Source organism: Lasiosphaeria miniovina (assembly GCF_030549165.1).
Source record: "Lasiosphaeria miniovina strain SMH2392-1A chromosome Unknown B0T26scaffold_1, whole genome shotgun sequence".
Lineage (NCBI taxonomy): Eukaryota > Fungi > Ascomycota > Sordariomycetes > Sordariales > Lasiosphaeriaceae > Lasiosphaeria > Lasiosphaeria miniovina.
In genome coordinates this window covers 7,809,965-7,837,720 of record NW_026848220.1, presented here as the reverse complement: position 1 = coordinate 7,837,720, position 27,756 = coordinate 7,809,965, and the positions used below count along the sequence as shown (strand labels likewise).

At 55.1% G+C, this 27,756-nt stretch overlaps 13 protein-coding genes across 13 annotated transcripts; 6 read left to right on the top strand and 7 right to left on the bottom strand.

Annotated features, from left to right (window-relative positions):
• Positions 1–523: 523 nt before the first annotated feature.
• On the top strand, positions 524–2,297 carry B0T26DRAFT_634190 (uncharacterized protein; the record flags this gene model as incomplete). Its single annotated transcript, XM_060436602.1, has 3 exons — positions 524–781; positions 846–2,070; positions 2,155–2,297. 3 exons carry the CDS (start codon positions 524–526, stop codon positions 2,295–2,297), a joined length of 1,626 nt encoding a protein of 541 aa, XP_060304140.1.
• An 839-nt stretch (positions 2,298–3,136) lies between these two features.
• On the bottom strand, positions 3,137–3,625 carry B0T26DRAFT_616771 (ankyrin repeat-containing domain protein; the record flags this gene model as incomplete). The annotated part of the gene is made up of 1 exon (XM_060436001.1): positions 3,137–3,625. A coding segment is annotated over one exon (489 nt), but the record flags the coding sequence as incomplete, so codon positions are not given.
• A 3,064-nt stretch (positions 3,626–6,689) lies between these two features.
• On the top strand, positions 6,690–7,709 carry B0T26DRAFT_691311 (uncharacterized protein). The gene has a single exon (XM_060441117.1). The coding sequence runs from the start codon at positions 6,896–6,898 to the stop codon at positions 7,379–7,381; it is 486 nt and encodes a 161-aa protein (XP_060304138.1). The 5' UTR covers positions 6,690–6,895; the 3' UTR covers positions 7,382–7,709.
• Positions 7,710–10,382: 2,673 nt separating this feature from the next.
• B0T26DRAFT_633621 (beta-lactamase/transpeptidase-like protein) lies at positions 10,383–12,413 on the bottom strand (the record flags this gene model as incomplete). The annotated part of the gene is made up of 4 exons (XM_060436551.1): positions 10,383–11,199; positions 11,322–11,583; positions 11,651–11,779; positions 11,849–12,413. The coding sequence occupies 4 exons, from the start codon at positions 12,411–12,413 to the stop codon at positions 10,383–10,385; spliced, it is 1,773 nt and encodes a 590-aa protein (XP_060304137.1).
• A 705-nt stretch (positions 12,414–13,118) lies between these two features.
• On the bottom strand, positions 13,119–14,370 carry B0T26DRAFT_691300 (major facilitator superfamily domain-containing protein). The gene has a single exon (XM_060441116.1). It carries the CDS (start codon positions 14,258–14,260, stop codon positions 13,496–13,498), a length of 765 nt encoding a protein of 254 aa, XP_060304136.1. The 5' UTR covers positions 14,261–14,370; the 3' UTR covers positions 13,119–13,495.
• Positions 14,371–14,579: 209 nt separating this feature from the next.
• Positions 14,580–15,079, bottom strand: B0T26DRAFT_99633 (uncharacterized protein). Its single transcript, XM_060448195.1, has one exon. It carries the CDS (start codon positions 14,957–14,959, stop codon positions 14,621–14,623), a length of 339 nt encoding a protein of 112 aa, XP_060304135.1. The 5' UTR covers positions 14,960–15,079; the 3' UTR covers positions 14,580–14,620.
• Positions 15,080–15,393: 314 nt separating this feature from the next.
• Positions 15,394–16,754, bottom strand: B0T26DRAFT_99613 (uncharacterized protein). Its single transcript, XM_060448193.1, has 2 exons — positions 16,240–16,754; positions 15,394–16,182 (listed from the first exon to the last, which is right to left on the bottom strand). The coding sequence occupies exons 1-2, from the start codon at positions 16,472–16,474 to the stop codon at positions 15,431–15,433; spliced, it is 987 nt and encodes a 328-aa protein (XP_060304134.1). The 5' UTR covers positions 16,475–16,754; the 3' UTR covers positions 15,394–15,430.
• Positions 16,755–18,093, bottom strand: B0T26DRAFT_99618 (uncharacterized protein). Its single transcript, XM_060448194.1, has 2 exons — positions 17,767–18,093; positions 16,755–17,704 (listed from the first exon to the last, which is right to left on the bottom strand). The coding sequence occupies exons 1-2, from the start codon at positions 17,904–17,906 to the stop codon at positions 17,035–17,037; spliced, it is 810 nt and encodes a 269-aa protein (XP_060304133.1). The 5' UTR covers positions 17,907–18,093; the 3' UTR covers positions 16,755–17,034.
• Positions 18,094–19,300: 1,207 nt separating this feature from the next.
• Positions 19,301–20,617, top strand: B0T26DRAFT_631043 (uncharacterized protein; the record flags this gene model as incomplete). Its single annotated transcript, XM_060436312.1, has 3 exons — positions 19,301–19,465; positions 19,520–19,915; positions 19,988–20,617. The coding sequence occupies 3 exons, from the start codon at positions 19,301–19,303 to the stop codon at positions 20,615–20,617; spliced, it is 1,191 nt and encodes a 396-aa protein (XP_060304132.1).
• Positions 20,618–21,026: 409 nt separating this feature from the next.
• B0T26DRAFT_747065 (nineteen complex-related protein 2-domain-containing protein) lies at positions 21,027–22,664 on the bottom strand (the record flags this gene model as incomplete). Its single annotated transcript, XM_060444793.1, has 2 exons — positions 21,027–22,459; positions 22,559–22,664. 2 exons carry the CDS (start codon positions 22,662–22,664, stop codon positions 21,027–21,029), a joined length of 1,539 nt encoding a protein of 512 aa, XP_060304131.1.
• A 193-nt stretch (positions 22,665–22,857) lies between these two features.
• On the top strand, positions 22,858–23,698 carry B0T26DRAFT_691281 (uncharacterized protein). The gene is made up of 4 exons (XM_060441115.1): positions 22,858–23,016; positions 23,080–23,151; positions 23,222–23,296; positions 23,366–23,698. The coding sequence occupies exons 1-4, from the start codon at positions 22,987–22,989 to the stop codon at positions 23,438–23,440; spliced, it is 252 nt and encodes an 83-aa protein (XP_060304130.1). The 5' UTR covers positions 22,858–22,986; the 3' UTR covers positions 23,441–23,698.
• Positions 23,699–25,053, top strand: B0T26DRAFT_691278 (uncharacterized protein). The gene is made up of 3 exons (XM_060441114.1): positions 23,699–23,904; positions 24,002–24,454; positions 24,525–25,053. Exons 1-3 carry the CDS (start codon positions 23,823–23,825, stop codon positions 24,845–24,847), a joined length of 858 nt encoding a protein of 285 aa, XP_060304129.1. The 5' UTR covers positions 23,699–23,822; the 3' UTR covers positions 24,848–25,053.
• A 145-nt stretch (positions 25,054–25,198) lies between these two features.
• On the top strand, positions 25,199–26,896 carry B0T26DRAFT_798871 (caspase domain-containing protein; the record flags this gene model as incomplete). The annotated part of the gene is made up of 3 exons (XM_060446958.1): positions 25,199–26,078; positions 26,159–26,612; positions 26,686–26,896. Exons 1-3 carry the CDS (start codon positions 25,484–25,486, stop codon positions 26,894–26,896), a joined length of 1,260 nt encoding a protein of 419 aa, XP_060304128.1. The 5' UTR covers positions 25,199–25,483.
• Between the last annotated feature and the right edge of the window lie 860 nt (positions 26,897–27,756).

Genomic DNA, 27,756 nt, shown 5'->3' with positions numbered 1-27,756 from the left:
ACACCACAATCCACCCACAATCCCCAATCCACAATGGAATCTCCAATTCCACCTCGCCCCCCCGGGCCGCCGCCCCAAATGTTGCGCGCGTTTTTAAGCGCATCTCTCTGTAGGGAGCGACTGAAGGAGTGCAACAAGGGCTAACCGGTTGTGGACATCTCGGTGTTGCTTGTCTCATGCCGCAGCCTTGCTGGTGGCACAAAACTGGGCCACTTTCAGCCAGCCTCATCCTGCTAGCGACTATTACAAGAAGGCCTGGCCACCAAAAAAAGACTCTTTTCTGGGACTTCAGCCCACCTGGTTCGCTGCGCTATAGACAAGACGGCCGAAAAGCGCCGCGCCACACGCACACACGCACACGCAAGCAAAAGCAAGCCAACCTACTAGCAGGAACACCTGAGCAGCTAGCTACCAGGCAATTAGCAAGCGACCGGAGCGGGACCTCAGGTGCCATGACCCGGCCCGTCGGTTTCACGATCCCCCGCAGTCACTCGATAACACATAAGAAGCTCACCCTCGCTCCATGACCCATCTGACGACACGGGGTCAGGATTCCCTCGGCCCAGTCCCAATCGACCTTCCAACCGACCTTCCATCGCTGGCTCTTTCTCTCCACTGCTTCCAATTCCAGTCCCGGGCAATCCCGGCCCCAGCCCAAGCGCACACCCCTCTTAGCCGCCACCCGCGCACCAAGGCCAAGCTTACGCCCCAGGAGAAGGAGAAAGTGAGCGAGGTCCGACGTCGGCGTGCCTGTCTGAGGTGTCGAGTCTTGAAAATCCAGGTGAGTAAGCCGATTCGGGCGAGCCATTCTCTCGGCTCCAGAGCGCCAACAATCCCGTCTACAGTGCTCCAGCGGAAATCCCTGTCAGCCCTGTCTACGATCTGCTGTCAAGGGAGTCGAGAGGAAGGTTCTCTCATTCTGCTACTGCGTGCGAACGCGTTTTTCCGACGTCAACATCTTCCTTGGTCCCACTCAGGCCGGGGCCGCAGTCAGCATGCAGCTCGAGACGGTTCTGTCGAGGATGAGCGGCCTGCTCGCCAGGATCGCCACGCCTGCCCAATTCACCTTCAACTCTAGCCCGGAAAACTTCAACGAGACGCTGGTTTCATGGCTCATGGATCCGGCTTTCAACCTGCCCGACGGCAGCATCGTCGGCCTGTGTTGCTCCAGTCTGCTCTCGCTGCAGTTCCGGGACGAGGCCGGTGGCGGAGACGGCTTCATCACAGAGTTCCGCCGTTTCCTACTCGCCACGTCACTGGTGCACAGCGGTTGGCACGGCGACAGGAACATCCGGCAGCGAGACCTCTGTGCCGTAAGCCACATGTCGGGCCACCGCCTGATGAAGCAGCTTGACCGCGTCTTGACTCCGCAGTTCCTCGCCAAGTGCGGCCGCGAGTCGTGCCAGGTTCTGTTTCTGATGGTGTTGGGCGTCGTGCTGGCCGTGGGCTATTCGTCTGCTCACACGACCGACTCGCCGACATTTCCACCCCAGATGCTCAGCGTCGAGTTCCAGCAGAGCCCCACGCTCTGGCTGGTCATGAAGGAACACCTGTGCCAGATGCTCGCCCACCACCTGATTTTTCTCGGATCTCTGCTGGGTATCAGGCTCGAAACGGGTCTTGAGCAGCGAATCATCGACACGGCCGCCAGAAGGTGGAACAAAATGGAGGCGTATGCATGGGCCGATGCGACAGGACTTTCACAGAACCAAGAGCTTGGCTATGCGTCTAGTTCAGCTTCATGCCCGATCCGGTCTTCTGTAAGGCATAGAGGACTAGAAATGGCTCACGAAGGAGACGAAAACCCGCAGTATTGGGAAGAACCGCCACCACCACCACCACCACCGGCTTCAGACCCTCAGCCACCGTTTATACCAGTCCACCTGCCCGAAGCAGCTCAGTTCCAGCCGCAGTACATGGACCAGTGGTCGGAAAATCCGCAGTCATATCTCTCCATGACCGACGAACCCGAGAGCTACTATACCGAACCGTCCGTCCCGGAGGAGCCGGGCCAAGGGATGTCAACGCCGTTGCCAAAAGCTTATACGGAACCGAGTCTCTGGCAGAATGGTGCGTGATTTGTTTTTATTTCCATCGAATTGTCATGGATTCATTAAATTTATTTATCCTGGAAAACTCACAATCGGATTGCAGGGCCCGCCTTCCCGCGAGAGGTAAAGAGACGATCCATGTGGGTCGTCCAGACAGTCGACGCCGGCCCTGAGCGCGGACACATCAATGTGCGAGCTCGGTTACGAGGAAGCGGCCAGTCCGGCGGCTTCAGATCTTTCGTTTGATGTTATGAATTGCTTTGTCTTGTCGTGGTTTCAATCATCCTTTTCACGGCGTTTTCTCTTGGGGCATAGATTGGGGAGGCGCATGGTTATGGGTGCTGCTGTTTTCTTTTCCGTACCTTACTTATCATGACACGATGACGATGACAGAGGCTGGGGTTTTTTTTAGCATATTTGGCCAGTTAGCATACGGTAGAGGCCCGGAACATTCCATGGCGCAGCGACTGGAGCAATCAATTCGGTCTCCGACTTATCCGGGTTTCCTGTCTTTTGAAGTCCTGGGAAAGATTTGAATAAAGTTTGTGTGTTTTTCTTCAAGACGAAAAAAGATGGAAAATAAATGTGGGAGCTTGTGAGCACAATTAACGAACAAGAAATTAGTTGGGTAGGATTTCAACCCTTGGACGTGGTGCGATTTATGTTCTCCTTCCCTTTCGTGTTGTACGTCCAACTTTCAAGCCTATCATATTAAGCAGCTATGTCCCTATCATATACAGCTACAAAGGACTGCAGCAATTCCAGCATCCTTCACAAAAAGCCTTAAATAGCTATAAATGAAAAACGGCTCACTCAATATATACTGTCGCACCTGCCCGAGCCATGGAATCCGAATCAATAAATAGCGGTTGAGGGTTGGGTATCTAAGATGGAAGCCCGTATGCAAGGACTGCGTTCAGGGAAGAAACTCGAGTTTGTATTTCGAGAAGCAGTGCAGCAACTTGCAAGTGACCGTGATGTGCGGCATAGTCGAAAGGGGTGCGGTTCTTGACTTTACACATGGTGAATATGCCGCTGTCGACGCGGAAGCCCAGCAGGCGGCACGTGTCCATATTGCCCACGATTGCCGCATGGTGCAATGGCGTCTTCCCGTCTGCGTCGGTCAAACTGGCATCGATGCTATTGACCCGTAGCAGAGCTCGCAACACGTCTGATGCTTGCTCGCGCCGACTTGCAGCGGCAATGGCGAGGGGCGTCCTGCCTTGAGCGTCCTGCCTGTTGATGGAGTTGGCGCACTTTGGGAGTAGCTCTTCAACCACCGCCACACTCATCTTGTCGACGGCCAGGTGCAAAGCGGTTTCACTCATGTCGTTCTCGACGTTGAAGTTAACATCCGGGTGAATTAGAAACGGTTGGTGGCTGCCTTCCGAGCCCCATCGCAACGCAGACATCAAGGCTGTGTTTCCGCTCAAGGTCTTTATGTTGACCTTAGTTCTGGGGTTTTCCAAAAAAAGACGAGTGACACCAGTGTGGCCTTTTCGAGCGGCGTAATCGAGTGGCGTCCTGCAATACATGTCCCTATGGTTGATATTTGCATTGTAGGCTAATAACTCCCGGCATATTACCTCCTCTCCAATGGCAGCGGCATAGTGAAGTGGAGTACATCCTGTAAGAGTTTCCTCATTGGGATCGAAGCTGGCCCTCAAAAAGGCAGTCACGACATCGATGAGTCTGTATTGTGTGGCTAGATGAATGGCCGATCGGCCAATTCCGTCAGGATTGTCGAAAGCCTCTTCGTAATAATTGGTGATGGCTTCGACCAGTCTTGAGCGTCCTACCGAGCCCAGGCTATAATATCCCACGGTGTGGTCGCGGCGACTGAGCTGCTCTAGAACAACATGGAGGACAGAAGACCCGAGACAATCGCGCCGATTCCAGTTGCCCTTTTCCAAATGAAGCAGTGGCGATACGAAGTCGATCCTGTCGAAAATAAACGGGTTAATTAACATCGATTTGTGACGACGGAAAGAACCTGTAAGCTCCAGCGGAAGGTTCGCGACGGATTTTCGAAATGCGTCACACAACTCAAAATACACCATCTCGTTCGAGCCAGGTGACTCGGAAACCGCGCCTGGGCCTGTCCAAGCGAGTAGTGTCTCCTGTAAGAGTGATGCTGGACCGAATTCATTTTCCGCACGCATGTCAAGGATGACGTTGGAGGCTGCGGCGATCTTGCTGTCACAGTCTTCATAGTCGCGGTCACGACCAGCCGGCAAGTCGGTGACTTCGAAGATCGACTTTCTGAGGATGGTCTTTTCGAGCTTGGCATGAAGGTCACTGCGGGTCGAGAGTGCGGCTACTCGAGCGGTGATGGCGTCACAGAGGCGACGAGAAAAGTGCGAGGTGGAATAGTTAAAGCTCTCGAGTTCCTCACTGCCACTGAACCCTGGGAATATCTCCTCTAGCTCGATCATCCAGAGCGCTGACCTGGCAGCTGCGCGAGAGTAAACCTTGTAGAGGCTGACGGCGTCGGCTCTGCACACTTTCAATTAAATCATGAACTCGCGTCACGCCGATTCAGAACTCGGATCTACTCACAGTTGGGTCAAATTCCAGGTGGCAGCAGGAAGCTGGGTTTCCGCACCCGCATCCGCGCTCGTATCCACATCAATGTGGTGGATAGGAGTTACCGGGGAGGGAGGGGACGGGGGATGCGCAATGGCAATGCCACCCGGTACTGGTGCCGGGTTGACGCCGCGGCGCGTAGCTCTCTTGCGTGTGCTAGGAGAGCAATCGAATCCCTTGTGCTCGCAGCGGTGACACTTCTCAGGCCATACTCGGGTTTGCGGTTCGCACTTGGCCGCTTTCTGTTAACCAACAGCCCCGAAAGCCACGGGATTCGGAACTAGATGGAGCACAGGGTGTGGGGTGCGAAAAAAGAATACTTGAAGGTAATTAATCGACTGTGGCTCACCTTTTGTTTATCCTTGCGACAAAAGCTGCACTTGAACAGGTCCAGCTTGCCTCGCGGCTTTTTTTTGCGTCGGGAGAATTGGGATTCGGTATCCATAGATGATGACGGGGTTTCTTGGCGGTGAGTTGAGAGATACGTCGACACTGAAGCACGCGCCAATTGGATCGCCTGGTATCAGGTAATAACATACAAGATTCCTCTGTGCGTCACCGCAGCGAAGAGCCGTGGCTAAAATTTGGGAAGAGAGTGCTGGAATGACAAGGTCATTCGTACTAGTCACTATAATAACTGTTGCGAAAGGGTGGGGTGGTTGTGTTGCTCGTGTTCTTCAATGTCTAACGAACTACGGGGACACGAAGACGCTCAGTCAGGGTGCCCGACGGTTACGTGCTGCGCCACGTGCTGGGCGGGTGTGGCCCGTGCGCTAACCTAATTGATTGGTAATTCCTATAGAGAAACTAGGCGCAGATAACGGGGTTGATGGGACGAGGAAGGAACGGCCAGACGCCAGAGAACGGCCAGACGCCAGAGAGCTGGAATCAATTAGGTATGGGATGTTGGATAATATTGACAACGACGCGATGAACTTGCGACGTAATTGAAAGGTGAGACGTTTAGCGACAGATCGAGCCGGCACTTCTTCTTTTCGGTCTTTGGTCAGATCTATGACGCGATTTCATTGGCTCTAGCCAAGGCCAGGCCTCGCAAGTTGGTGCAATTGATGCCAGAGGGAATGGGGCTGCGTGCGACGGAAAGCTCGTCAAACCCTGCATGTCCAATCAATTCTTGGTCGCACTTCCTCACACACCCATGCTGAAGCCGCAGCAGCGTTAGGTCGAATTAGGAAAGATGCTAAGGTCGTCGCCATCGCACTTTCGAGTCTAAGTGGGCAGGCAGAACGACAAGGGTTTGTGAAATGACCAAGGAGAATGAATATCTATCGTAGGGGTATATAGAATACCTAGGGAGCGCAACCCGTACTGTGAATTTATTGCATGTCAAGTTAGTTTAAGCCCAAACAAGATACGAATACCTCTTAGGCACCCAAGTATGGTCGTAGGTAACGTACCTACGTGACCCACGGACGAATACCTAGGGGTCGCTAGCACTTCCCAAGGTACTCGACTTTTTGCGTTTCAAGGCTCCCGCCCACAGTAACCAAAAACCAATGGCACCCGCCAAGCCATCGCCGGCCGTGGCCATGGCCCGGGCACGGCTACCAGCGCAGTCGAGCCCAGTCACGCTCTCGGTGCTCCCACCGCCGAATCACCGCCAGACAGCGGCCCGGGATTGACATCGCCTCAGCCTAAGACAATCCAAGCCATGGTCTTTGGCATCATCGCCTCGTGTTTAGCCCTCGCCGCACTGTACTTTGCCTACCGCCAATTGCAAATAACGCGGCATCAAAACCGGCGTGAACAGATAATTGAGATTCCCGCCCACTGCTGTCGGCCGAGCGCACGCAGCAAGAGACATGTCGAGTCACTCACTGGCTGCTAGCGAACAAATCCAGTCGCCCCACTATATTCTTATTTCCTAGCAGTCCTTTTCAGTTCAGCAGTATGTGTACTCCAATTTCTCCCTTCGTCCGCTCCCCAGCACAAGACACGTAAAGGGGATGGGATATTCAAGTTGCCAAGACTACCTAGGTGCCTAGTCTAATTAAATCTTACAGAGTGCCAATGCAAACCGGTCAGAAAATATCGAGACAAATACCATTGTCTAAGGAGCTCTAGCTACCACGGCGAGGTTTGCCTGTTCCGTGGATTTCTGTACAAGCCCTAGTTCTCAATAGAACTCAAGTCTAACTAACTAGGGGATCTTATTATCGTAATACGGTCTCGTGACAGAACTTTGGACCAAATCTCAATTGATTTCGTTGCTTCCCAACCATCAAACTCACACCCTCATGGAGACGACGGTCGGCGTGGCCTCCCCGCCCTACCGAAAGTTTCTCGGCCAGTGCCGCCGCTGGTCCCGCACGACGTGGCGATCCAACGCGTGCAGCCTGTTCACGGACCGCTCCGTCTACATCAGCCAGCCCTATTGCGTCTACGCCGTCTTCCTGACCTCGTTGACCAATTTTGCCGCCGTTGTCGACCCGGCCCTGGTATACCTACTAAAGCAGTCGCTGTGGTTTGCGGCCTACCCACGGCTCGCCATGGGCAGTCTGGTCGCCTGGATCCTGTTTTCGAAGGCGGTTAAGGTCTTTGCCTACCTCCGGCGGCACCCGCAGGACATCTGGCTGTTCCCGGTCCAGGTGTGCTGGGGCTACTTCCATAGCCTGATCAAGCTTTGGGCGCTGCTCACCTTCTGGGACGGCGCGTGGAGCGGTCGAGACCTCAGCGCGGTCCCGGTTGACAAGGGCCGCAGAAGCCAGTCTACATCGCCGTGAAAAGAAAAGATGGGAAGGATGAGAAGGAGAACATGCAGGAGAACATGTAGGAAGGAGCATGATGGTTGGGGTATGGCCTTTCAGTAACTATTCCGATGGGAAGGATGGGAAGGAAAACATGCAGGAGCATGATGGTTGGGGGTATACATAACCTTTTCAGTAACTAGACCTAGACATAGATATAGGGCAACCGGGAGTCAATTGGGACAATTAAGGAACAACCTTGCTCATGTTGCCACAAAGTGAAATAGATGTATAGAAACCCCCCCCCCTCGTATAATGGGGCTGATAGGGAAAGCTGCAGTGGTGACCAAAGATGGTATAATTTGTATGATGTAGAAGGTTGGAAGGTGGAAAAGGGAGCTTGTGTGCCCGGCCGCGAGGATATGCCCCACGTAGGCGGCAGAATAGTACTGCCTGTACACACCGCTTCCTTGCCCGCCTTACGCTATTCTATGGTGCTGATTATGTAATTATACAGTGGTGCTCGTGCCAAATGCACGTGCGGGGCCGTGTCAACAATTGACACGCGCAATTGAGGCCATTCCCGTATCAGGGGCCAACTGAGCTAACATAAACAACCCCCAAAGGCACGGAACACGGCGGAAGAGTTCCCAGCTTCCGCTAATAATAGGATACAATCATCGTTTCCTTCCTTAAATACCTATTCATCTCGGCACACATAATTAGAGGCGCAGTTACTCTAGGCGTTATTCATAATCGTAAATTAATCCTAGATGGTAACGTGTGTGATAAGCGAGATGAACAGACAAGCGAGTTGAACAATTTCCACAACCTCACCACAACTACCCTCAATTACACAACCACAACACTAGGAAATAACAATAACTGAATCGGAAACAGATGAATCAGACGATTCTGCAGCCTCCTTGCACGTACGTGCATTATGGCCAGGCTTGCCGCATACGCCACAGCATCGAATCTTCGTACGAGACCCCCCTGCACCACCACCATTTTGTCGTGTTTCCTGGACCAACTGCCCACCCACAGCCTTCTGATCCAGTAGATCCTGTGCCTCTTGTACAGTAAGTGATCCTCCAAGCCGAACACGTGTTTTCTTGGCTCTCCGTCGCTTACTAAGCCCCTCATTGGCCTTCCGAAGTGCTGAGACCTCTGTACGCAAAAGAGCCACCTCGTGCATCATAGCCATCGTACCTTTAGCTAATCGATCCACAGCAGTCAGCATTGGTGTTGGAGAGCTGCCCTGATGGTTGGAAATTCGAGTTTTGATGAACGCTGACTGTGAGGCAGCCTCTCTCGGGTTTTGTGGCGTTTGGGAGACCCAAGGTAGCGATGTAGTTGGGCTTGTAGCTGGGGGTGTTGGAGTCCGAATACGCACATCCAGCTTGGATATCACCCTCTCTGGATCGTACGGCACAAGGCCGGCTCCAGCAAACCCCCCCTGGATATTCCTTTCCGTAACCGAAGCAAAAAACGCCTCTCTAAACCCACAAAGAAACTCCAGCTTGCTAATATGTGTGATGTTCATCCGCATCAGCTGCTCAATCTGACAGCCGTACGCCTTCTTCAACGGCCCAAAGCAACCAACATCCAATGGCTGAAGTAGGTGTGAAGAGTGCGGAGGCATACAGAGTGTGATGATGTTGTGCTCCCGGCAGTAAGTCTCGAATTCTTCGGAGTGGTGGCTATCGTGGCCGTCGAGAATTAACAGTCGGTATATTCCCTTCGTACGAGATGCTGTGTGGAAATCGAAGTGCCGAATCCAATCCATGCCCTTCTCATTAGTAGTCCAGCCATTGTCGGTTGTTGCGATACGCCAGGTACCCGGAAGGTTGCACTCTTGATACCAGTTAGCAAGGTGATATTGCCCAGCTAAGATAATGAATGGTGGGATAGTCCAGGCTAGAGCATTCACTCCTTGGATGACTGTAGCCCACTCTCGATTACCAGGCTGGGCTTGCTTAGCCCTACCACGGCCATCAGAGGTAGTAACTACCATAGCGGGGATGATAATGCCCATCATAAAGCCGGTCTCGTCGAAATTGTACAAATCTTCGTCAAGGATACCGTACTTGGCCTTCGTGTTGTGCACAAGCGCAAACCACTCGCGAATAACTTTTGGATCTTCGCATTTGGCCCTCTGGTAGTCGTATTTACGCGTAAAACGCGTCCGAAGTTCTGGCTGGCGCTTGACGAAGTTGTGAGCCCAGCGTGTACCGACAGAGGGCGCGTCGCGTTCGCGTAGCAATCGATTGGCCATATCTTCTACGTACGAAAGCCGGGGATGAAATGCGCGCGCACATAGCTCAATGATGTACTGAACAATCGTTTTCTCTTCCAAATCCGTAAGCTTACGCGAATTGGCTGGAGTATCACGTCGTGCAGGTTTGCCGTCGCGTCGGTTGCGTATAGTATTTACCGTGACTTGATATGTTGTTGCTGCAGCTCGAATACTGAGTTTTGGGTCGTTTTGAATAGCCCTGAGGGCCAAATTCACCCTAGCTTCGTATGAAGGAAGAGACATTTGAGTTTGTTGAGGAATTTGGTGTTTTGTAGAGAGGAGGCGCGTCGCGTCAAAAGTGTTCAACTCGCTTGTCTGTTCATCTCGCTTATCACACACGTTATAAATAATTATAGATGAAGATGAAAAAGAAAGGGTGACCCTCGATGAAATCAGAACAATGCCACAGAGAGTTCCTTACAAACCCGAGTTTCTTATCCGTTGCAGATCATATAATAAATACCGAAAGCAATGGGCGGGGTGGTTAGGATGAAGGCGTTGCTGTAGGGTTAAGTGTTAACGGGCCTCGTTTTAAACAGCATGACATAAACCCTGGACAATTATGAGCATTATCTCGTATACGATAATGCGCGCCCATGTCAAGTCAGAGTCTCGGTTCCAGACTCAACCAATCAATTCCTGGCACTCAAGAATTTTTAAATTCTTTCCCTTTTTTATTCTTTTTGAACGACTCCGAAATAATTACACAAGCAATAGCGCGGCCATCGACTGCCTTACCTACGTCTTCTGCATAACCACCCTCAAAGCCGGAGACTCGATGCTTACAACCTTGCCGGCCCTGTCAATCTCAAAGACGAACTCGTCGAGCGACTGGGTGCCGTACGTGACGCTCGTTAGCGTGACCCAGCTGCCGCAGTCGGTCGAGAACATGTCGTTGCGGGCAGGCAGGCCGACGTCCTCAAACGTGGCCTTGAAGGCGGCGCTGCGCGAGCCGTCGGCCCGCACCGTCTCGAGCCCCGTCGGGTACAGCCGGATGCTCGGCTGCACGCCCGTGTACCCGGCCGCCAGCACCACGGCCGTCGTCTGCATGTCAGTGCCGTTGCTCAGCCAGTTCTCGATGCCCAGCCCCGGCCGGTCGTCCTGCGTGGTCAGGCGCAGCGACGAGTTGGTCGACACCGAGCGGTAGTCGCCCGCGTACTTGGCGTTGGCCTGCTCGCGTGCCGCGGCCTCGAGCGCGGGCACGAGGCGCACGCCGATGAAGTCGGCGAGGTTGAAGTTGCTGTTGCCTGGGATGGCGGGCCCGGCAATCAGCACCGAGAAGCCGACGTCATAGTCGGGCAGCAAGTTGATCAGCGACGAGTAGAAGCCGATGCGCCCGGCCTTGTTGTACGCGTCAACGGTGCGCTTGCCGTTGGCCAGCGGCAGAATCACCCGCCGGATCCCCCACGGGTACCCCACGCTCGCCACTGGCTCCGACGTCAGCGCTGCCGGCTTGAGCCACCGCCGCGACAGCGCTGGTGCGAGGAGAGACGACCCCAGGATCGACCGCCCGAGCACCGACAGGTCGCCTACCGACGAGTACATATTCCCGGCCCTGTTTGGCGTGAGTAAACCTCCCGAATTTGGGCCGTGAGGGAAATGGAGAAGAAAAAAAAAAGAGAAAAGAAAAGAAAAGAAAAGAAAAGAAAAGAAAAGAAAAGAAAAGGGTAGACCCACGGGCTTTCGTCGCCTAGCTGATAATACCACGTCGAGTCAGACGCGTTTCCAGGGATGACGCCCTGCTCGGCGGGCGCGCTGTCGTAGTAGGTGCGGTTGAGGCCCAGCGGGCTCAGGATGCTGTCTTGCATCATGGATTTGAAGCTTTTGCCCTTGATGCTCTCGAGCGCGTACGCCAGGACCTGGAAGCCCGTGTTGGTGTACGCCGGCGTTGTGAAGGGCGCGTACGACGGGTATGCCTGCAGCAGCCCGTCGAAGAATTCTGCAGGTTATTGTTAATTAGAAATTTGTTTTCATCAGGGGCTGGGTCTGCGCCTCTGGGGCCTTACGGGTCCGGTTGCACAGCGGCCACTGGCCGCACGGATTCAGCATCGGGTCGGAGCTATTCAGGGGTGGAAGCCCCAGCGACACGGCCGTGCTCTGATTGATCTGCTGCGACAGCTCGCCCAGCAGCCCGTCTGCGAAACAAGGTGGTTAGCCGCAGCTCGCTGTCAGCAAGCATGTTTATTGCACAGGACAGGCCTCACAGTCTCTGATGGCCCCCGACAGCTGCGATGCAAGTGCACCGATGGTGACGTCCTGCCACGGGACGTTCTTGACGGGGTCGTTCTCGGCCTTGGCCCTCTCGGCAGCGGCGGCCAGCTCGGGCACGTACTTGGTGATTGGTTCGTTCCACTTGGCGTCGCCGTCCTGGGCGAGCCAGGTGTAGACGGCGAAGACCTTGGTCAGGCTGCCCAGGCGGTAGACGGTGCTGGAGTCGACGCGCTTGACCCCGGCCGCCGATGAGTTGCTGGCAGCCAGCGCCGACGCCGTGTGGTGCCAGCTGAAGACAACGGGCGTGTCGCCGCTCGTGCTGAACACCTCGATACTGTAGCTGGTCGTGTTGGCCAGCACCGCGGCCGAGTTGTCTCGGTCGCGCGCCGTCAGTGCCTGCGTGAGGTTGGCCAGCGCCGACCGTATCGCCGCGCTCGAGTTGAAATTTTGCGGCTTTTCAAACACGGGGCCCAGCGGCGGGCAGTTGGGCGACGCCAATGCCGTCCGTGCCGTGACAGCTGCTAGGAGAAGCAGCAGTCGCCGAGTTGGGTTCCGCATGGCGAGGGCTGCACGGTGACCTGTCCGTGAGAATCTATCCAGGCGCGTATGACCGACCTTTCGCTGTTGCTGCTAAAGAACCAAGGACATGAGATACAGCGCCAAATCACACCCCCAGGATAGTTTGCATTCTTTGCACCGCAGTAGGTATATGGGCTTTATGGCTTGACCCAGGTCCATATTTAGGACACAGGTAGAGATAGATTGGAGCTTTCCTGTCGGCTCGCAGCTGCAACGTTCCTGGCATCCAGGCGTTTGGTAAGATGGCGACCACGCAACCCCCGGCTCGCTTCCCGGAGCCTTCTAAAAGGAGCCTCGTTAACCATCTTCCTATTTATAGCGGAGCGCAAATATGCGTCTGGGTGCTCCCGGGATGCGTGCCCCTGTCCGGCGCGGAATCTCGCGGCAGGAGATGGGGAATACTATGCGATGGTTCTTTCGGCGCTATTGATACAATAGACACTGCAAAGCTTGGCTTGATTGCTGTTTGTGGCCGGCTGAATTGCCCAGATTGCAGTCGCTCCGGGGTGGTGGCTGCCCCTTGTGTGTCCTTTGTGCCTCAGACCGGATAAATTGTCGTCTTTGTCGCCGCTTCGGTGGATGCACTCCGCGTCCCCGGTTGGCTCCTGTGGAAGGGTGTGGGTGTCCCTGTAGAGAAATGATGTCGAATAATGCAGCTGTTCTCCATGCCGTGGCCTACCTAGATAATTATATCTGCCTGTCAACTTGGTTGTTCCCATTATTATTCCCTGAACAGACTAATTACACGTTGAAACTGTACTAGAAAGAATGTCACAATCAAGCCTAGAAGAACTGCGCCTAACAAGTAACACTAAGGGCATGAATCTGGGGCTCGTCACGAGCACCATCTATTAGATCTAAGAAAATAAAAAAGAAATAAAAGACTCTATCTGCAAGTGTCTCATGAATCATGATTGAATACGGCAAAACCAGTAATTACCACCAACAAACTTCTTTCAGCATGAGTCATCAATACACGTCTCTTCTTATTCTCCGTTAAGATGCGCAAAGAAATATAAAACTCGGCTCCACCTAGTTTGTCCTCTCGCCCCCCTCATCTGCTAAGCAGCTGTGTTTTCCGCCTCCCGAGACGCGAGCCGCTTCATGCGCGCCTTGCGCCATTCCTCGCCGTGAGTCCATTGAAGCCAGAGCAGTGGTGACATGGCGGCCGAGATGGCGGCCAAGACGAGGAACGCGAGCCCAGTGCCGAGTGCGTCGATAATGAGCTGAACGACGGCGACGCCCAGGGCGCCAATGCTGCAGCGGATCAGATTGTTGACGGCCGTGGCGCTGGCGCCGGCGCCGGGGTACAGATCAACCATCAGCGCGCTGTTCTGGGTGAATATGGCCGTGGCCGTGAAGGCGATGATAAACTGCAGCACTAACGGCAGCGCCATGCCCTGCCTCGAGTCGAGCGTTGGGCTGGCCATGGCGAACCCGTATCCGCCCACCGCGAGCACAAACAGGATGGCGAAATACCACGACGACCGCAGCCGCGCGCGTGACACAGGGAAGTCGGTCAGCTTGTTGTGGTCCAGCAGCACGTCCGCGGGGAGACCGCGGGCAATGCGATACTGGTTCTCGACAACACGGTAGTCCCGGTCAAGGAGGCTGCCGGTGAGACACGACCCGACGACGCACGCAGCGCCGTTGGGCAGGAAAATTAACCCGACCTGGAGGTTGCTGAGGTGGAAGCGCGGCTGGAACAGCGCTGTCGCTGACGCCGTCATCATGCTCCAGATGGCGTAGACCACGGCGCCAAAGGCGAGCGTGGCAAACACGTCCTTCTCACAGAGAAAGCGAAGCGGTGCCAATATGGACGACATGGAAATTTTGGGAGCGGTGCAGGCGATCTCCTCGTCCCTGTCCTCGGAGGAACTCGGCGTCTTCTCCTGCCAGTAATGCCCCCCGGGGGAGTGGTGGATGAAGGGGCGGTTGACCCCCGAGAGGGGCACCGTGCCGTTGCCAGCTATGCGATGGAGCGTCTCGGGAAGAAAGAGGAGCACGACAAGGAGTGCGACGGAACCGAGAATAAAGAGGAACCAAAAGATGGCGTGGTAGCCAAAGTACTCGCTGACCACACCTCCAATGACGGGGCCAATTGACTGGCCCAGCATGCGGACTGTGCATCCCACTCGGTCAGCAAACTAAGCCCCCCCCGGCGGGCATTGAGGGGTTATCATCACTCACTGCCGCCAAAGCTTCCCATAAATCCACCGCGTTCCTTGGCCGTCGTGATATCCCCAATGACACCAGCACCTGCCATGCCACGAGCAAGGAGTTAGTCTAGCTGCAGACGGTGAGGGTTGAGGGACAGCTTTGCTATACGCACCAACCGAGATGGTGGCAGCACTTCCAGCCGCCTGGAGAGCTCTAAAGACCATCAAGCCAGCCAGGCTTTTGCTAAATGCCAGGCAGATCGTGGCGACGAGATACACGGCGAACGTGCTCAGGAAGGTGATCCTGCGCCCGTGCGTGTCACTCAGGGGGCCCCAGAGCGATGGTGCAACGCCCTGAACGGCCATGTACACCGTCACCGTAAGGGAGATCAGAGCCACACTGACGTGTATCTCCTAGAATTTCCCCAAAACGAGTGTCAATAATCAAGGCAGGGCGGGTTGGGGTTCCGGTTTGCTGGACCTACATCGGCGATGACCCCCAATGCTGGAAAGTAGATGTTGCTCGAGAGGGGCGACAGCAGGCCGGCAAACGATACGATGTAAACGAGATGCCACTTCTTGCGCTTGGTGAAGACATGGCTTTGCGATGGCGTGGTCGACGTCTCGTTCCCGTCTTGAACTTGGGCCAGAGTCGTCACGATCGACTTCTCGTCTGGGCCAACCGAGTCCCTATTTATACCTCCAGTACGCCCTTTCAGCCGCGGCGGTGGCGACGAGATGTTGCCGGTTCGCGCAGAACTAGCGCACTTCCCCGAGATAGCAACAATGCTTCTGATCAATGGGTTCTGAGTCTCGAGCATCGCCGGGCTCTGGGCCTCAACTGGCGGTTCCATTGCAGCAAGGTCTCTCTGTATGGGGGTGTCCAACTCGACTCGAATGCGAATCCCGATGAGTGACGGTGAAATCTGTGGTTAAAGCACAAGTCGCGAATGACAAGCAACTAGAATGAGATCTTTCCGGCTTATATCTCCAAAGCAGCCAGACTGGGCTCAAGTATAACATCAACCTAGAGAATACGGCCCTACAATCCATGAACAGACAGGGCGGGGCCTTAACTTTCGAAGTCGAGGGCCGAGAGCGTTCCAGGGGGCGGTACGGCCGCAGGGCAGGGGTATGGCGAGATGTTCTGAGCCCAAGATCCCGACAAGCTTCGACAAGACCGTCGAGGCTGTCTCCTGGGCACTGGCAGCAGTAGTGGCAGATGCTTTGGGGACTAGAATTGCGGAACGGAAAGCCGACAAGGACGCCAATACGGCCATGAGAAAAGGATGTGCCAGCTATGACAGCAGCGACCCCTAGTATCGACAGGAACCTGTAGATGCACGCTACAAACTTTAACCCAGCGGGCTCCATGATGTGCATATGTGGCCTGGCTCTGGCTCCCCAAACGCACGAGATGCTCCTGTCCTGGCTAGACGGGTACGGGGGTTGACGCTCGATTGCCTTTCGAGGGATAGGACGAGAGCAGGTGGCATGCTGTCTCTTCCACTCGAAAGAGGCAAAGCTTATTTGCCTCTCATATTTCTGGCCTGGGCGTATTGTATCTCCTGATACTAGAGATGGCGTGCCTGCAGGCTGTACGTTAGTGACGCTGGACGGTTTCGGGGAGGGTATCTGCCATTTACCCATGGTATGGAGGCTAGAACACCTCGGGTGTGCATGAACGGCCAAGTTCGGTTCGTTCGCAACGGCAGGCCGTTGGGAGCTCGCTGTCAAACTCTCTTCAACTACGGCCGGGACTCTCGCCGTCTCCTCCGTCCGGTCGCCTGTTAGCGCGTGAACGCTGAGTTGTTGCTGGCACGGCTCGAGATTAAGCTTTCGCATTTCGAACCTTGGTAGGTCAAAACATTCCATCGACATGTTCTCACCAGTCTAAAGCCCGTCAAGGAGATGGAAACCCGGACTCTGCAGACCCCTGTGTCCCAGCTGCGCGGCCCAGGCAGATATGATCCGTGACTCCCTTCTGTTCTGGTAAATATGCTGGTCTTGATGTGCGCCCGTCTAGCTGATATCCTTTGTTTTCCTGGCCTGCCGTCACTGCTGCCGGCATGGTTGGGTAGGTGTACGGAATTGGGAAGATATATTTTGTGACGCTGTCGATTTCGAAACCTCAGAATGTTGCCATGACCCCTGCCCCGAGCCTTCACAGAAGGCTGTGTCTATGATATCTAAATAAAAGTGCAAAACCAAGAGCGCTGCTTTCAATCCCGCTGGTGAATAACATCCTTTCTTATCGAAATTTGGCCCCCCCGAATCATCAAACGCCGCTTCCATGCTGGTGGTGGTAATGTGGTTGTGCTTTTGGCACACGCACACGCCGAAAAAGGTTAAGTGGGTATCAGAGAGGAAAGGAGAATGCTTCTACCGAAGCCGTGTCAGCAAACCCAACGCCTTGAGCCATCGGGAAAACCCGAATCAGCTCAGGCTAGTGGAGCCTGCTTCTTGTACTGCATCTTCCTAAGCGACATCCATAGGCTCCTCGCGTCGTATTTCCTTGTCGTCGGGTTGTACCAGCCAAAGACGTCAATAACGACGTAGGCCTTCGAACTCTCGAGTTCAATCAGGCCAGAGACCGCAACACAACCGCGCGGCGGGAGCTCTCTTGTTGGCTTCCATACCTGGTTGTACTTTTTCTTGAACGCCTCCCACGGACTGTCGGTGAAGCTGCGTATCTTGTTCTCGCCGGTGAAGCGCTCGCCAGACACTTTCCCTGCCTCTGTGACTTTGCCAGCTGTATTTGAAGGTGACGTTTCTGCTGTCATCGCACCCGGGTTCTTAACCTCCTCCGGCCGCTTCGTCGCCTGCTGCCGAAGCTGTTCCAGCGCCTTCTGCACTTGGGCATTTTGAGATGCAGGAAGGGTTGCAGGGCCGCCAGGTGCCGGCCCATTCACGTAGTTCCCAGAGGACCCGGGAACATCCATGCCAAAGTACCTCGCAACGTCGCTGGCTGTTTGTCGCACCAAAGTCTTGCCGAATTCCCAAAACGACAGCGCCATAGGCTGAGGCCAGAATATTCGCTCCAGCAGCTTGGCGTGCGACGCCGCGATAGGTCGCGTGGCAATTTCGACCGTGTCATCCGTAATAAGAATGCTTCAGACCGGGCTGATGTCAGCGCAATGCTCATTAAACCACAAATGCTGGCCCCAACATACCCAGATCGTTCAAACTCGGGCGGAGCCTTGTACGGATAGTCGAGATCGATCCAGACCCTCCTCAGCTTCAAGTCTTTGCCACACCTCGACACGAGCGGCGCATTGTTGGATGCGGCTGATAGTACAATGCCGGCGAGCATATCTAGCCAGGTGGTTAGCCAGCCATTTGGCAACTTGCGCCATGCCTTTCCCGTGTCTCATACCTCTGATTTTGTTCTGTAGCTCACGGTCCGTAGATATCCTCACAAATTCCCTCCATTCCGGGCTGTTACCCGTGTAGGGTTCCGGTGGGTGGACCTTGGTAGTCAACGGCAGGGGGAAGAAGAGGTTCACCGGCTCCTCATTAACTATTGGATCATTTTTCTCGGCCTCCTCCAACATGTTGACGGTGTATGTGGTTATGTAATGTATCAGGTAGAGGTTGAAAGTCCAGAACAGGATTCGCCTGACGGAAAACACCCTGTCAGCAAGGCTCTGCGAGGAAGGCGAAGGGGGGGAGAGGGGGGGCGGGGCGCGGTTGAGTGAGTCTCGTACTTCCGTCGGGACACGTTCTTAATCCTGACCCTCTGAACCCTTATCACTGTTGGGGCGTCCTTTGGAAGAGATAATTTCGTCTTGTGGAAGATCACCCTCAACGGTCTGGTAATGGAACCCATGGAGGCGATAGAGACGGCGTGCCGTCGCCGTGGCCGCTGCGGGCAGAAAAGCGAGGGTGGGAAGGCGTCGAGACTGCTTGTGCTCGATCCAGCGCGCAGGACACTCGCCGGGGGAGCCCGCTTGCAGAGGAAGTCGGTAGTTGCAAATGGGTTCAGATGGATGTCGGGTTGAAGAAGAGATGGCGAAAGGAATGCAGGTGCCGTTACCTTTGCCAGTAAGCTTTCTGTGCAGAGTGCCCAGGTCCGAAAGCACCACGTCCGTCGTCGGGTTTCCAACTCAGTGTGGCTTCGACTTGGCTCGGGCACAGGGTACAGTGTGAGCGACAAGAGCCTCGACAGTGCGAATCAGTCTGGTGGGGTCAGACACTGGGCGAATGGCCAATACCGCTAAGGTGTGGGAGCGAGGCGAGGCGAGACGCCATGACGCGGACAACAAACAGTGTAACAAAAGATCACTCCGGTGCGCCTTTGCAGTTTGATTTACAGGCCGAACAAGTAAAGGAACTCTCCGGAGACTCATGTAATATATTATTTTATTTAAAATAGATGCATTTTACCTGATTCAGCGGTATTACGGATAAGTGGTTCGTATCAAAACAGTGTCTGAGCACTGTGCACCAAGGTCGCTCGTCCCCTGTATGTATGTTGGGAGTCGGCTCCCGGCAGGCAAACAACGGAGGTGGCTCAGGCCAGGTGGACCGCCGCGGCCCCCAAAGCTCGGATCCCCTGCACCGCCAACGTCAACTCCAAGACGGGAACATCGAAAGCTCCAACCCGGCACCAAGCGTCCCGGCACCAAGCGTCAAACCATCAATCGATCAGCCTACTCCAAATTGTTCTCGACGCCCCCAGCCACATCTCCCCGGGCGCCATTCGAAATGAGGATCCTTGCGGGCATCGTAGCGGCAGCTCTGCCAGGGCTTGCCGTTGGAGCAACCCAGCAGCGGGCCGACGTGTTCGTCTTCCAGAACAAGCAGCAGAGCGCCTCGCCCGAGAGACACTCGCTACCCAAGGAAGTCGCACGCCACATCCTCTTGCAGAGGGTCCGTCAATCACCCGTCGATGTTTGCCCCAAGATATACTAATCGCCCGCGCAGACATCGCGACACCGCTATGGCAGCGACTTGCGCGATATCCCCAGCTCCTTCGACTCCGAGACAGTCGTCGAGTACATCGCAACGTACGGCCGAAACCCAACACCGCTGTTTGTGGAACCAGATACGATTGAGGCGGCCCAGCTTGTGGTTATCCTCGAGGGGGTTACCCCCCAGCACACCACACAGCTAGAGAGAGCGCTCGGCGAAGAACAGCAGCATACGGTTTTCACTATATCCGACCCTCCGTCCGCGTTGGCAAACGACCGGTTGATGACGCTCTTCAAGAATCTGGGAATATCTTCTGCATCACAGTGTGACGTCAAATCTGTCATCAACCCCTCCAACATGAACTGCTGGGACGGGCCGTCCTCGGTTGTAAGATACGACCTCGCCAAGGTATTTACACACCCAATATTGACCCCTCAACAGCTCTGTTCTGCCGTCAGCCTGCTCACGCTATAGTTATAGTCTCCGGAGACGTTCCAAGTTCTTCTCGACAATCTCTCCCGGCTGAGCAAGTTTGTTCGGGTCGGCGACCTCGAAGCAGTGCTTGTTCTGATGCCGGAATCGACCCGCTCGTCCAAGCTGAACGACTGGAGCGCCGCTGCAGGGCTTGCTCAGTCCGACCTGCGTCGTCGCGGCGAGTCCGAGACGGTGATTGCCGACGAGACCGTCTCGTTTCCGACCAGTGCCCCACCCACGGCCTTGGACGAAGGAGTAGTCGACGACGAGCGCCCACGGCCCCAGAAATTTAAGTCCGCGCCGCAGTGTTTCACCACGTTCAACAGCTGCATGGCGGGGACCGGCAACTGTACTAGTCACGGCCAGTGCGTCAACAAATATGGCGAGAACTCGACAAATGCGTGCTTCAGCTGCTCGTGCGTGCCTTCGATCGAGGGTGGCGAGATTTTTAATCAGACGATATACTGGGGCGGCAGCATGTGCCAAAAGAAGGACATCAGCGTGCCGTTCTGGCTGCTCACGGGATTTACAGTCACCATCGTTGGCGTCGTCACCGCTGCCATCGGGCTGCTGTTTAGTGTTGGCGAGGAGCAGCTGCCTGGCGTCATTGGGGCCGGTGTGAGTAGGACAAAGTAGGGTGAGCGGACAATGGAAACCTGTCGAATGAGAAGTTGAGTCCGTGTTACTGCAAACAGGCGTGTCGTTTCAAAGAGGTTCATGCTTATGGTATGTGGGTTTAGGAAGCTGGGCAAGCATCACGAGATGCGCCTGCAAGTGTAATCAGTGGAGGCATTATCGGCCTGCCGGTTGTACCATATTGGTTGTATCGCTACACGGCGTTGGCATTGGTGAAGGTACATTTCTCTTGGGAGCAGCAAGAGTGCTCCGTATTTTCTTTTTTTTTCTAGACCTATCTGCTGCCCTTGGGAGAAAGCATACAAGGACACAGATGACCACCCCTTGCGCTATATTGATCTAAATAAGAGCATGAATTCACGATCGCGTATATATTCATTGTGAAATGTTAAGACAAACCAGTACTCATTCAAGTCATCTCCACGTCTGGTCTCTTGGTTGGAGTACCAAAGCTCTCGAGACCGCGCTCGACAGGAAAGTCGCCCGCCATGCCAGGCGGTAATGGCCTCAGCGGCGACTGTGACACCAGCTTGGCCATATCACCAGCAGCGGCAGCACTGCCCATGACAGCCTGGTATTTGGCGCTGGTCTTGTTCAGTTCCTCCTGCACCTCGTTCTCACGGGCTAAAATTTCTGCCCGTTCCTTCTCGAGGTCTGCTATCCTCGCCCGCTTCCTCGCCGCCTCGTCCTCCAAGCCCTGCACAAGACTGCGCATACGCTGTAGAACATCTTGCAGCTCGGGCAGCGGTTTCATGCGCGGGATTATGTTGACGCCACCGCCGCTATCCATGCCGCCTTCATCGTCTAGTCTATGCAGACCGCCTAAGCCCGCCCGTCGCTGTGCAGCTTCGTAGGCTGCCCGCCGCTCTGCCTCGCTGTCGTCGCTCTCCGCGTCAGAGCCACCATCGGCGGCGCCGATCAGTTCCGCCATCTCTTGCCGGTGCCGCTTCTCCGCCTCGCGCTCGGCTTTCCGGCCCAGCGCGAGCCCGCCGTCCGACACGAACTCGTCGTAGCCTTCACCGAGATCCTCATCCTCGGCGATCAGCCGCGACTCGGATGCCTTCTTCTTGGACTCGAACCGGACTGACACGCGGCCAGACCCCTCTTCCTCCTCGTCCGAGCCACCCTCGAGCGAGATGAACTCGGCTTCGTGGGCTAGTCGCAAGCGCCGCTCTTTGCGCTCGCGGATCTCAGCCTCTGTGAGGATGTTTGCGTTGGCCGGAGGTCGCTGTGCCACGAGTGCCTGGCCAGATGGCGACCGCCAGGTCACGTCTTGCGACTGCACGATCAGAGCCCCGTCGAGCTCCGACGGGTCTAGGTCCATAACATCGCCGTCGTCGGCGACGCGTAGCGACGCTAGGTTCTGAGGCGTGTTGGGTGTCGAACTCTGGAGTTCTTCGAGATACTCTTTGCTGTACCTCGGACGCTCCTCTTCAGCGCCAAAGCGCAGGGCAAGGCCTTGGGAGGAAGCGGATTTACGTAGCGCGTTGTTCTCGAGCGCCCGTTGACTGAGCGTCTTCCGGGGCGTGGAAATTTCGGGCTGTCCGCTGGTGCTGTCGCCTTCGATAGTGCTTGCCGGCTCGCTTGGCCCAAACGAGAGGCGGGATGTGGACGCCCGTTTCTTCTGTTTCGTAGAGCCGGAACGGCTGAGCGATGGCTGTATGGCTACTGACGATGCGCCGTCGTCGTCCTCGTTGGTCGAAGAAGCTGTCCCGACATCTCTACCAAGGATGCTGCTATCACCAGCGTGGGTTTCGTCCTTGTCGTTGAAATTGATGCTTTTCCGGAGAGACGAGGATTTAGAAGGTTTGTTGCGTCCGAATTTGATCGGCGCTATGGGAACTGGGGCAGCGCATCAGCTTGCTTGTTCTTTTTTTAGTTCATGGTATCAGCAAAGTGATGTATCATAGCATGCTATGGCAGTGCAGCTTGGCTACTCACTATCTTTAGTGCCCTCGCTGCCTCCGATCAAAAGGCTCGCATCGTCGTCTTCGTCGTCGAGTGTTTGGATAATGCGCGGCTTGCGCTTCGCGCCAAACGAGCTCATCGCGAGTTGTTGGTATCTAGTTTTAACGAACGGTTCCGATTTTGGCGTGGCTTTGATCAATTGCGAAAATCCGAGTAGTTGTCTGCCTTATTGCACAGTACTACGGAGTGCGAGAGCTCGTCAACTGGCGCAGCATGCTTGCCTGCCCTGCCGCAGCCTTATCTTATCGGGAAGTTCTCCACTTGCACATGGCCCGAGCTCCTCAGGAATTTGAATTTCCCCAAGAAACCGCGACGCGCCCCGCGCCTACACCGTGACGGCTGCCGCATCCACAACCGTCATTCAAGCTTCTGCACGAGAAGAATTGCGACCGAACAGCACAATGGCTCCCGCTCAACCCGAACTCAAGAAAGTATGTGACAGCTCCTCTCCAGAGCGTCGCAGCTTTTTGAAGCACGCTGACCCACTTACACAGTATCTCGACAAGAGACTGTTCGTCCAGCTCAACGGAAGCCGGAAGGTCATCGGTGTTCTTCGTGGATACGATGTGCGCTACCCTGCCCGGCCCTCCCCTCGAAGCACGAATGCAATCACTAACCAATAAACCCCGGCGATAGGTCTTCCTGAACATTGTTCTAGACGATGCGGTCGAGGAGAAGGAAGGTGGTGAGAAGGAGAGTCTCGGCATGGTGGTACGTTTTGATAACAATTTTGGCTTACAATTTCATGCCACAAGAGGTGCTAATTGACTGCTTCTCCAGGTCATCCGCGGTAATTCGGTTGTCATGCTCGAGGCTCTGGAGAGAATAGGCGGCGACGATCGTGGCCCGCGCTAAGGCCTTGTGCACCGTGGGCAGGTCTTATCAGACGCCAAGCCATGAAAGGCCCAATTACTTGCTCGCTTAGGTACCTATGAGTTGCGGCCGCGGGGTTCAAGACCCTGCCCGTCCATTAGTTGGCAGCGAGCATGGAGCTGGAAAAGCACAGCGGCCGGGAGGCGAGGGTGCATGTTTGCTGCAGACTGAGGCTGAAGCTGAGCGCTGCAAGTAAATAATTATAACAACGAATCGAGTCCTTTTCAATCCTCGGCAAATAACTCTTTGCTTCATAACTCGTTGTTGTCCTATACAATCCCACCAGGAAGGCCTAATCGCCGGACCCTTCCCTCGTTCTAGCTACCTGAAGTTATTCGTATCCACACATTGGCGCAAGATCGCCATGTCGTATTTCAACAATCTGACCGACGATTTCTCCCGCTTCGGGTTCGCGCCCGATCGCAAGGACGAGAGAACACGCGACGGTGAGTAATTAAGCGCTTCCCGCAACTCCCACCCGAAAATATCCCCCCGTACTGTCCCTGGTCTGGGATGGCGTCATCTTACGAGATCGGGTCGCAGGAAACTATCCGCCGCCTCAGCAATACGGCGGCGGCGGCCCGAACCCGCAGGCCTACGAAGGGTACTCGGCGCCAGCGCCCGCTCCAAGCCAGCGGCCCCGCCCGCACTACCAACCACCCCCTGACAAGCCCCCCATCCCGACCGGCTGGGTACCGGAGTGGGACGAGCGATACCAGCACTGGTATTACGTCGACCAGGCCACGGGCAACTCGCAATGGGAAGCGCCTGGTTATGACCACTCCCGGAGCATCGGCAATGACGTACACGGTGCCAGCCAAAACCCTGGCTATAGCTCCAGCGGGGCGGCTCATCCGATTCCCGGAGCCGGGTACAGTTCCATTTCGGGCGACCATGGAAAGAACAAGACCAAGGGTCCCGGCGGCTTCCTCAAGGGCGCCGCAGGTGGCCTGGCTATCGATGCCGTCGGCAAAGCGTTCAAGTCGCATGAACAGGGTGAGTAGCTGCATATTAACCCACATCATAAGCCAATGAGCCATGAACTGACATGACACTGTGGTTTTAGGCGGCTCCGGAGGCTCTCATGGCTCCCGTTCACACTCTTCCGGCTCTTCAGACTCGGATTCGGACTCGGATCATGGTGGACACCGCCGCGGCGCGCCAGTCATCGCACCCGTGCCGGCCGAGTACCAGACAGAGTATTACCAAAGTCCGCCGCCGCGAGACGAAGATATCGATAGCAGCGACCGGGAGTCACTGCAAGAGGCCCGGGAGGAGTATCAGGAGGCATTAGACGATGCAGCCTCGTCATCTAGCAGTGATCGTGAAGAGGTTGAGGAAGCACGGGAAGAGTATGAGGAAGAGTACGAAGAAGCATACGACGAATAATCTACCTCTTTAGTCTTTTTTTCGGGGATGCATGTTGGCTGTTTGGGTGGAGAGATAGATGCCTTTGTCTTAGTTCGTTGGCTGGGGTTTCAGCAGTTGATCAATACCTATATGAACAAGAAATTGGACTACCTAGGTTGCACAAGCGAAAGCCCACCTGGCCAACTAATACTAGAGGGATGATGGCATTCGATTCCGTCGTGTTCTTGTTACGTTTGTGGAGGAGACCGTCAGACGGATTGGGCTGACGCGTGCGGGGTCGGGTGCTAGCTCGTTGCCCTGTGCTCTCGTAGCTCGTTGGAGAATCCCCCACTGCGCCCCCCGCGTTGGGAGAGGGGCGACCTAGGCGCAAAAAAGTGCCCCTCCACTTCCGGAGAGGGCGCCAACGTGATGGCGCGGCAACGGCGCCGCTGAGCTGAAACCGAGTTGTTCGACCTCCGACAAACCTTACAGAAGCACAAACTAAAACGCCTCCCGCTCGTCCGCTCTCCCATCATCAACCTCTGCTTCAACTCACAAAGGTCAAGCAAGACCTGCCCTAAAATTTATCCGAGTCCGATCAGTCTGATCTCTGTCTACTCCCGAGACTCGTCCTGCGCCGCCATCCCTTTGCGCCCTTCAACTTCTCCGAACACAATGGCATATAACGGGTGGCCCGGCGCAAACCATGGTCCTGACAGACAACAAGACAACGGATATTATCAACAAGGGGGACAGCCTGGGGGGTACGATGGATACCAACAACCTGCGCAGCAATGGGGTCAGCAACCACCGCCTCAGCAGTACTACCAGGGCGGACCGTATGGTTACCAGCCAGGTTATGGCCCGCAGCACCCGCACAACCCACCGCCAAATTCTCCTCCGCAGAACCTTGATCAATACGGCTACCCTCGAGCCCGCGCTGCCCGTCCGCCAGCGGGCCAGCAGCAGTTTGTCCAAGGCATTGACTACACGTTCCAGTACTCTGACTGCTCTGGCAAGCGCAAGGCCTTGTTGATAGGAATCAACTACACGGGCCAGAAGAGCCCACTGCACGGGTGCATTAACGACGCACTGAACCTACGCGACTACCTCATCAAGGAACACAGGTACAGGCCGGAAGACATGGTTATGCTCACCGATGACCAGAGCGATCCCAACTTCCAACCCACCAAGGCCAACATCTTGCGCGCCATGACCTGGCTTGTCACGGGTGCTGAAGCCAACGACGCGCTGTTCTTACACTATTCCGGTAAGCTGCTTGTCTAATGTGTATTCCACAGCTCTCAGGGGGAGTGAAAACCTGCTAACCGGGCGCGCAAAACACCATAGGCCATGGTGGACAGACAGTGGACAAGGATGGCGACGAGGAGGATGGCCAAGATGAGGTCATTTACCCCGTCGACTGGGAACAGACCCACCAATCCATTGTCGACGACCAGATCCACGACGTCGTGGTCAAGCCGCTAAAGGCTGGCGTGCGTCTGACAGCAATCTTCGACAGCTGCCACTCGGGCTCTGTGATGGACCTTCCTTACCTGTACAGCACCCAAGGCGTGCTCAAAACACCGAACCTGGCTGCCGAGGCCGGTCAGGGCCTTCTCCAGGTCTTTAGCGATTTGGCCAAAGGCGGTACCGACAAGGCCATAGAGAGCTTCGGCAGCACGTTTATGTCCCTAGCCAAGTCAGCTCTGACAGGTAATAAAGCCTACGAACAGACCAAACGGACAAAAACGTCTGCTGCGGACGTTGTTATGTGGAGTGGAAGCAAGGACGACCAAACATCGTGAGTTTCCTTTCTGTTTCCACTCCATCTTAAACAGCCTCCCACCCCGAACCTCGAACCCTTTTGGCCAAAGGCGGTCGTGTGCTAAGTCGTCCACCTTTCGCAGTGCCGACACGAAAGTGAACTCGAAGGCCACGGGCGCCATGTCGCATGCCTTTATCGAGGCGCTCAGGAGGGACCCGCAGCAGAGCTACACAGAGATGCTCAACAGTATCCGCGAGATCCTCAAAGCGTCGAACCTGTCGCAAAAACCTCAGCTATCTTGCAGCCATCCTCTCAGTTAGTTCCCCACCTCACCCACTCATTCCCCCTTTACATCCTCGGCGACGTGGCTGGGACAGTTGTCATTGTACCAAGGGCGGCGGCCCAAGACAGAAAGACAATGTGCTCACTTTTTCTTGCCCGGAATAGAAGTGGAACTGCTCTTCGTAATGTGAGACGGAATTTCGGCCCTCCGTCCTGCCCAGACACGAAACCCTATCACATTTTCGATCTTCACGAACGGCTTCTCGCGGGTTGTCGATCGGGAAGGCCCGTGAACTTTTGGCCTATCTGCGCTCTTTTGCCGCGATCGTTTAGTGCTTACGGTGGATCTGAAGATCATTTTCTTGGGTGTGAATAACTGGTAGGGGTGAGGCGGAGGTCCGGACGGCACACTGGGACGTTTTCTTTCACTTTCCATCTCGAGTTTGGGTATGATGTTTAGCGTAGGCTCAGTGTTACCCGGTGGGAAAGCCGGCAGTTGTCTTTGGACAACGTAATACGCGAATGGAAAGGGCAATAAAACTGTGGTTTCTTTTACTCGTCCCTGTGATCCGTGGCTGCCGCTGCAACAGTCCTGGTTCGGATAATTACGAAGGGCTGCACAATCCGACATACGTACATAGGTACGTACCTACGTCTTCACCCCGATGGTCCTCGGCACAGTCCAAGTCTCGCAACTATTTGCGCTTGCTGGTATTAGACAGAATTGGAATATAATTACGACATACTGAGTTATGGCCCAGGCCAAAGTTTTCACCTACAAGGCTCGAAATGACTATAGTTGTCATACAAAAAATGGTGCAACCCCGAAGGAAGTCAGCAGAGAAGTTAACAACGGGGGACAAGATTGCGTCAGATTATTACAGAAAGAAAAAGAATT

What these genes read in the sequence shown, in the direction of transcription:
- B0T26DRAFT_691281 (XM_060441115.1), top strand. Translation starts at nt 22,987, where the DNA reads ATGGCTCCCGCTCAACCCGAACTCAAGAAA. An exon ending in CTCAACCCGAACTCAAGAAA is followed by an intron (nt 23,017 to 23,079) that starts GTATGTGACAGC and finishes CCACTTACACAG; the next exon opens with TATCTCGACAAGAGACTGTT. An exon ending in AGGAGAGTCTCGGCATGGTG is followed by an intron (nt 23,297 to 23,365) that starts GTACGTTTTGAT and finishes CTGCTTCTCCAG; the next exon opens with GTCATCCGCGGTAATTCGGT.
- B0T26DRAFT_691278 (XM_060441114.1), top strand. Translation starts at nt 23,823, where the DNA reads ATGTCGTATTTCAACAATCTGACCGACGATTTCTCCCGCTTCGGGTTC. An exon ending in GGACGAGAGAACACGCGACG is followed by an intron (nt 23,905 to 24,001) that starts GTGAGTAATTAA and finishes ATCGGGTCGCAG; the next exon opens with GAAACTATCCGCCGCCTCAG. An exon ending in GTTCAAGTCGCATGAACAGG is followed by an intron (nt 24,455 to 24,524) that starts GTGAGTAGCTGC and finishes CTGTGGTTTTAG; the next exon opens with GCGGCTCCGGAGGCTCTCAT.
- B0T26DRAFT_691300 (XM_060441116.1), bottom strand. Translation starts at nt 14,260, where the DNA reads ATGTCGTCCATATTGGCACCGCTTCGCTTTCTCTGTGAGAAGGACGTG.
- B0T26DRAFT_99613 (XM_060448193.1), bottom strand. Translation starts at nt 16,474, where the DNA reads ATGTCGATGGAATGTTTTGACCTACCAAGGTTCGAAATGCGAAAGCTT. An exon ending in TTCTAGCCTCCATACCATGG is followed by an intron (nt 16,183 to 16,239) that starts GTAAATGGCAGA and finishes TACAGCCTGCAG; the next exon opens with GCACGCCATCTCTAGTATCA.
- B0T26DRAFT_691311 (XM_060441117.1), top strand. Translation starts at nt 6,896, where the DNA reads ATGGAGACGACGGTCGGCGTGGCCTCCCCGCCCTACCGAAAGTTTCTC.
- B0T26DRAFT_99618 (XM_060448194.1), bottom strand. Translation starts at nt 17,906, where the DNA reads ATGCTCGCCGGCATTGTACTATCAGCCGCATCCAACAATGCGCCGCTC. An exon ending in CCCGAGTTTGAACGATCTGG is followed by an intron (nt 17,705 to 17,766) that starts GTATGTTGGGGC and finishes CCCGGTCTGAAG; the next exon opens with CATTCTTATTACGGATGACA.
- B0T26DRAFT_99633 (XM_060448195.1), bottom strand. Translation starts at nt 14,959, where the DNA reads ATGGCCGTTCAGGGCGTTGCACCATCGCTCTGGGGCCCCCTGAGTGAC.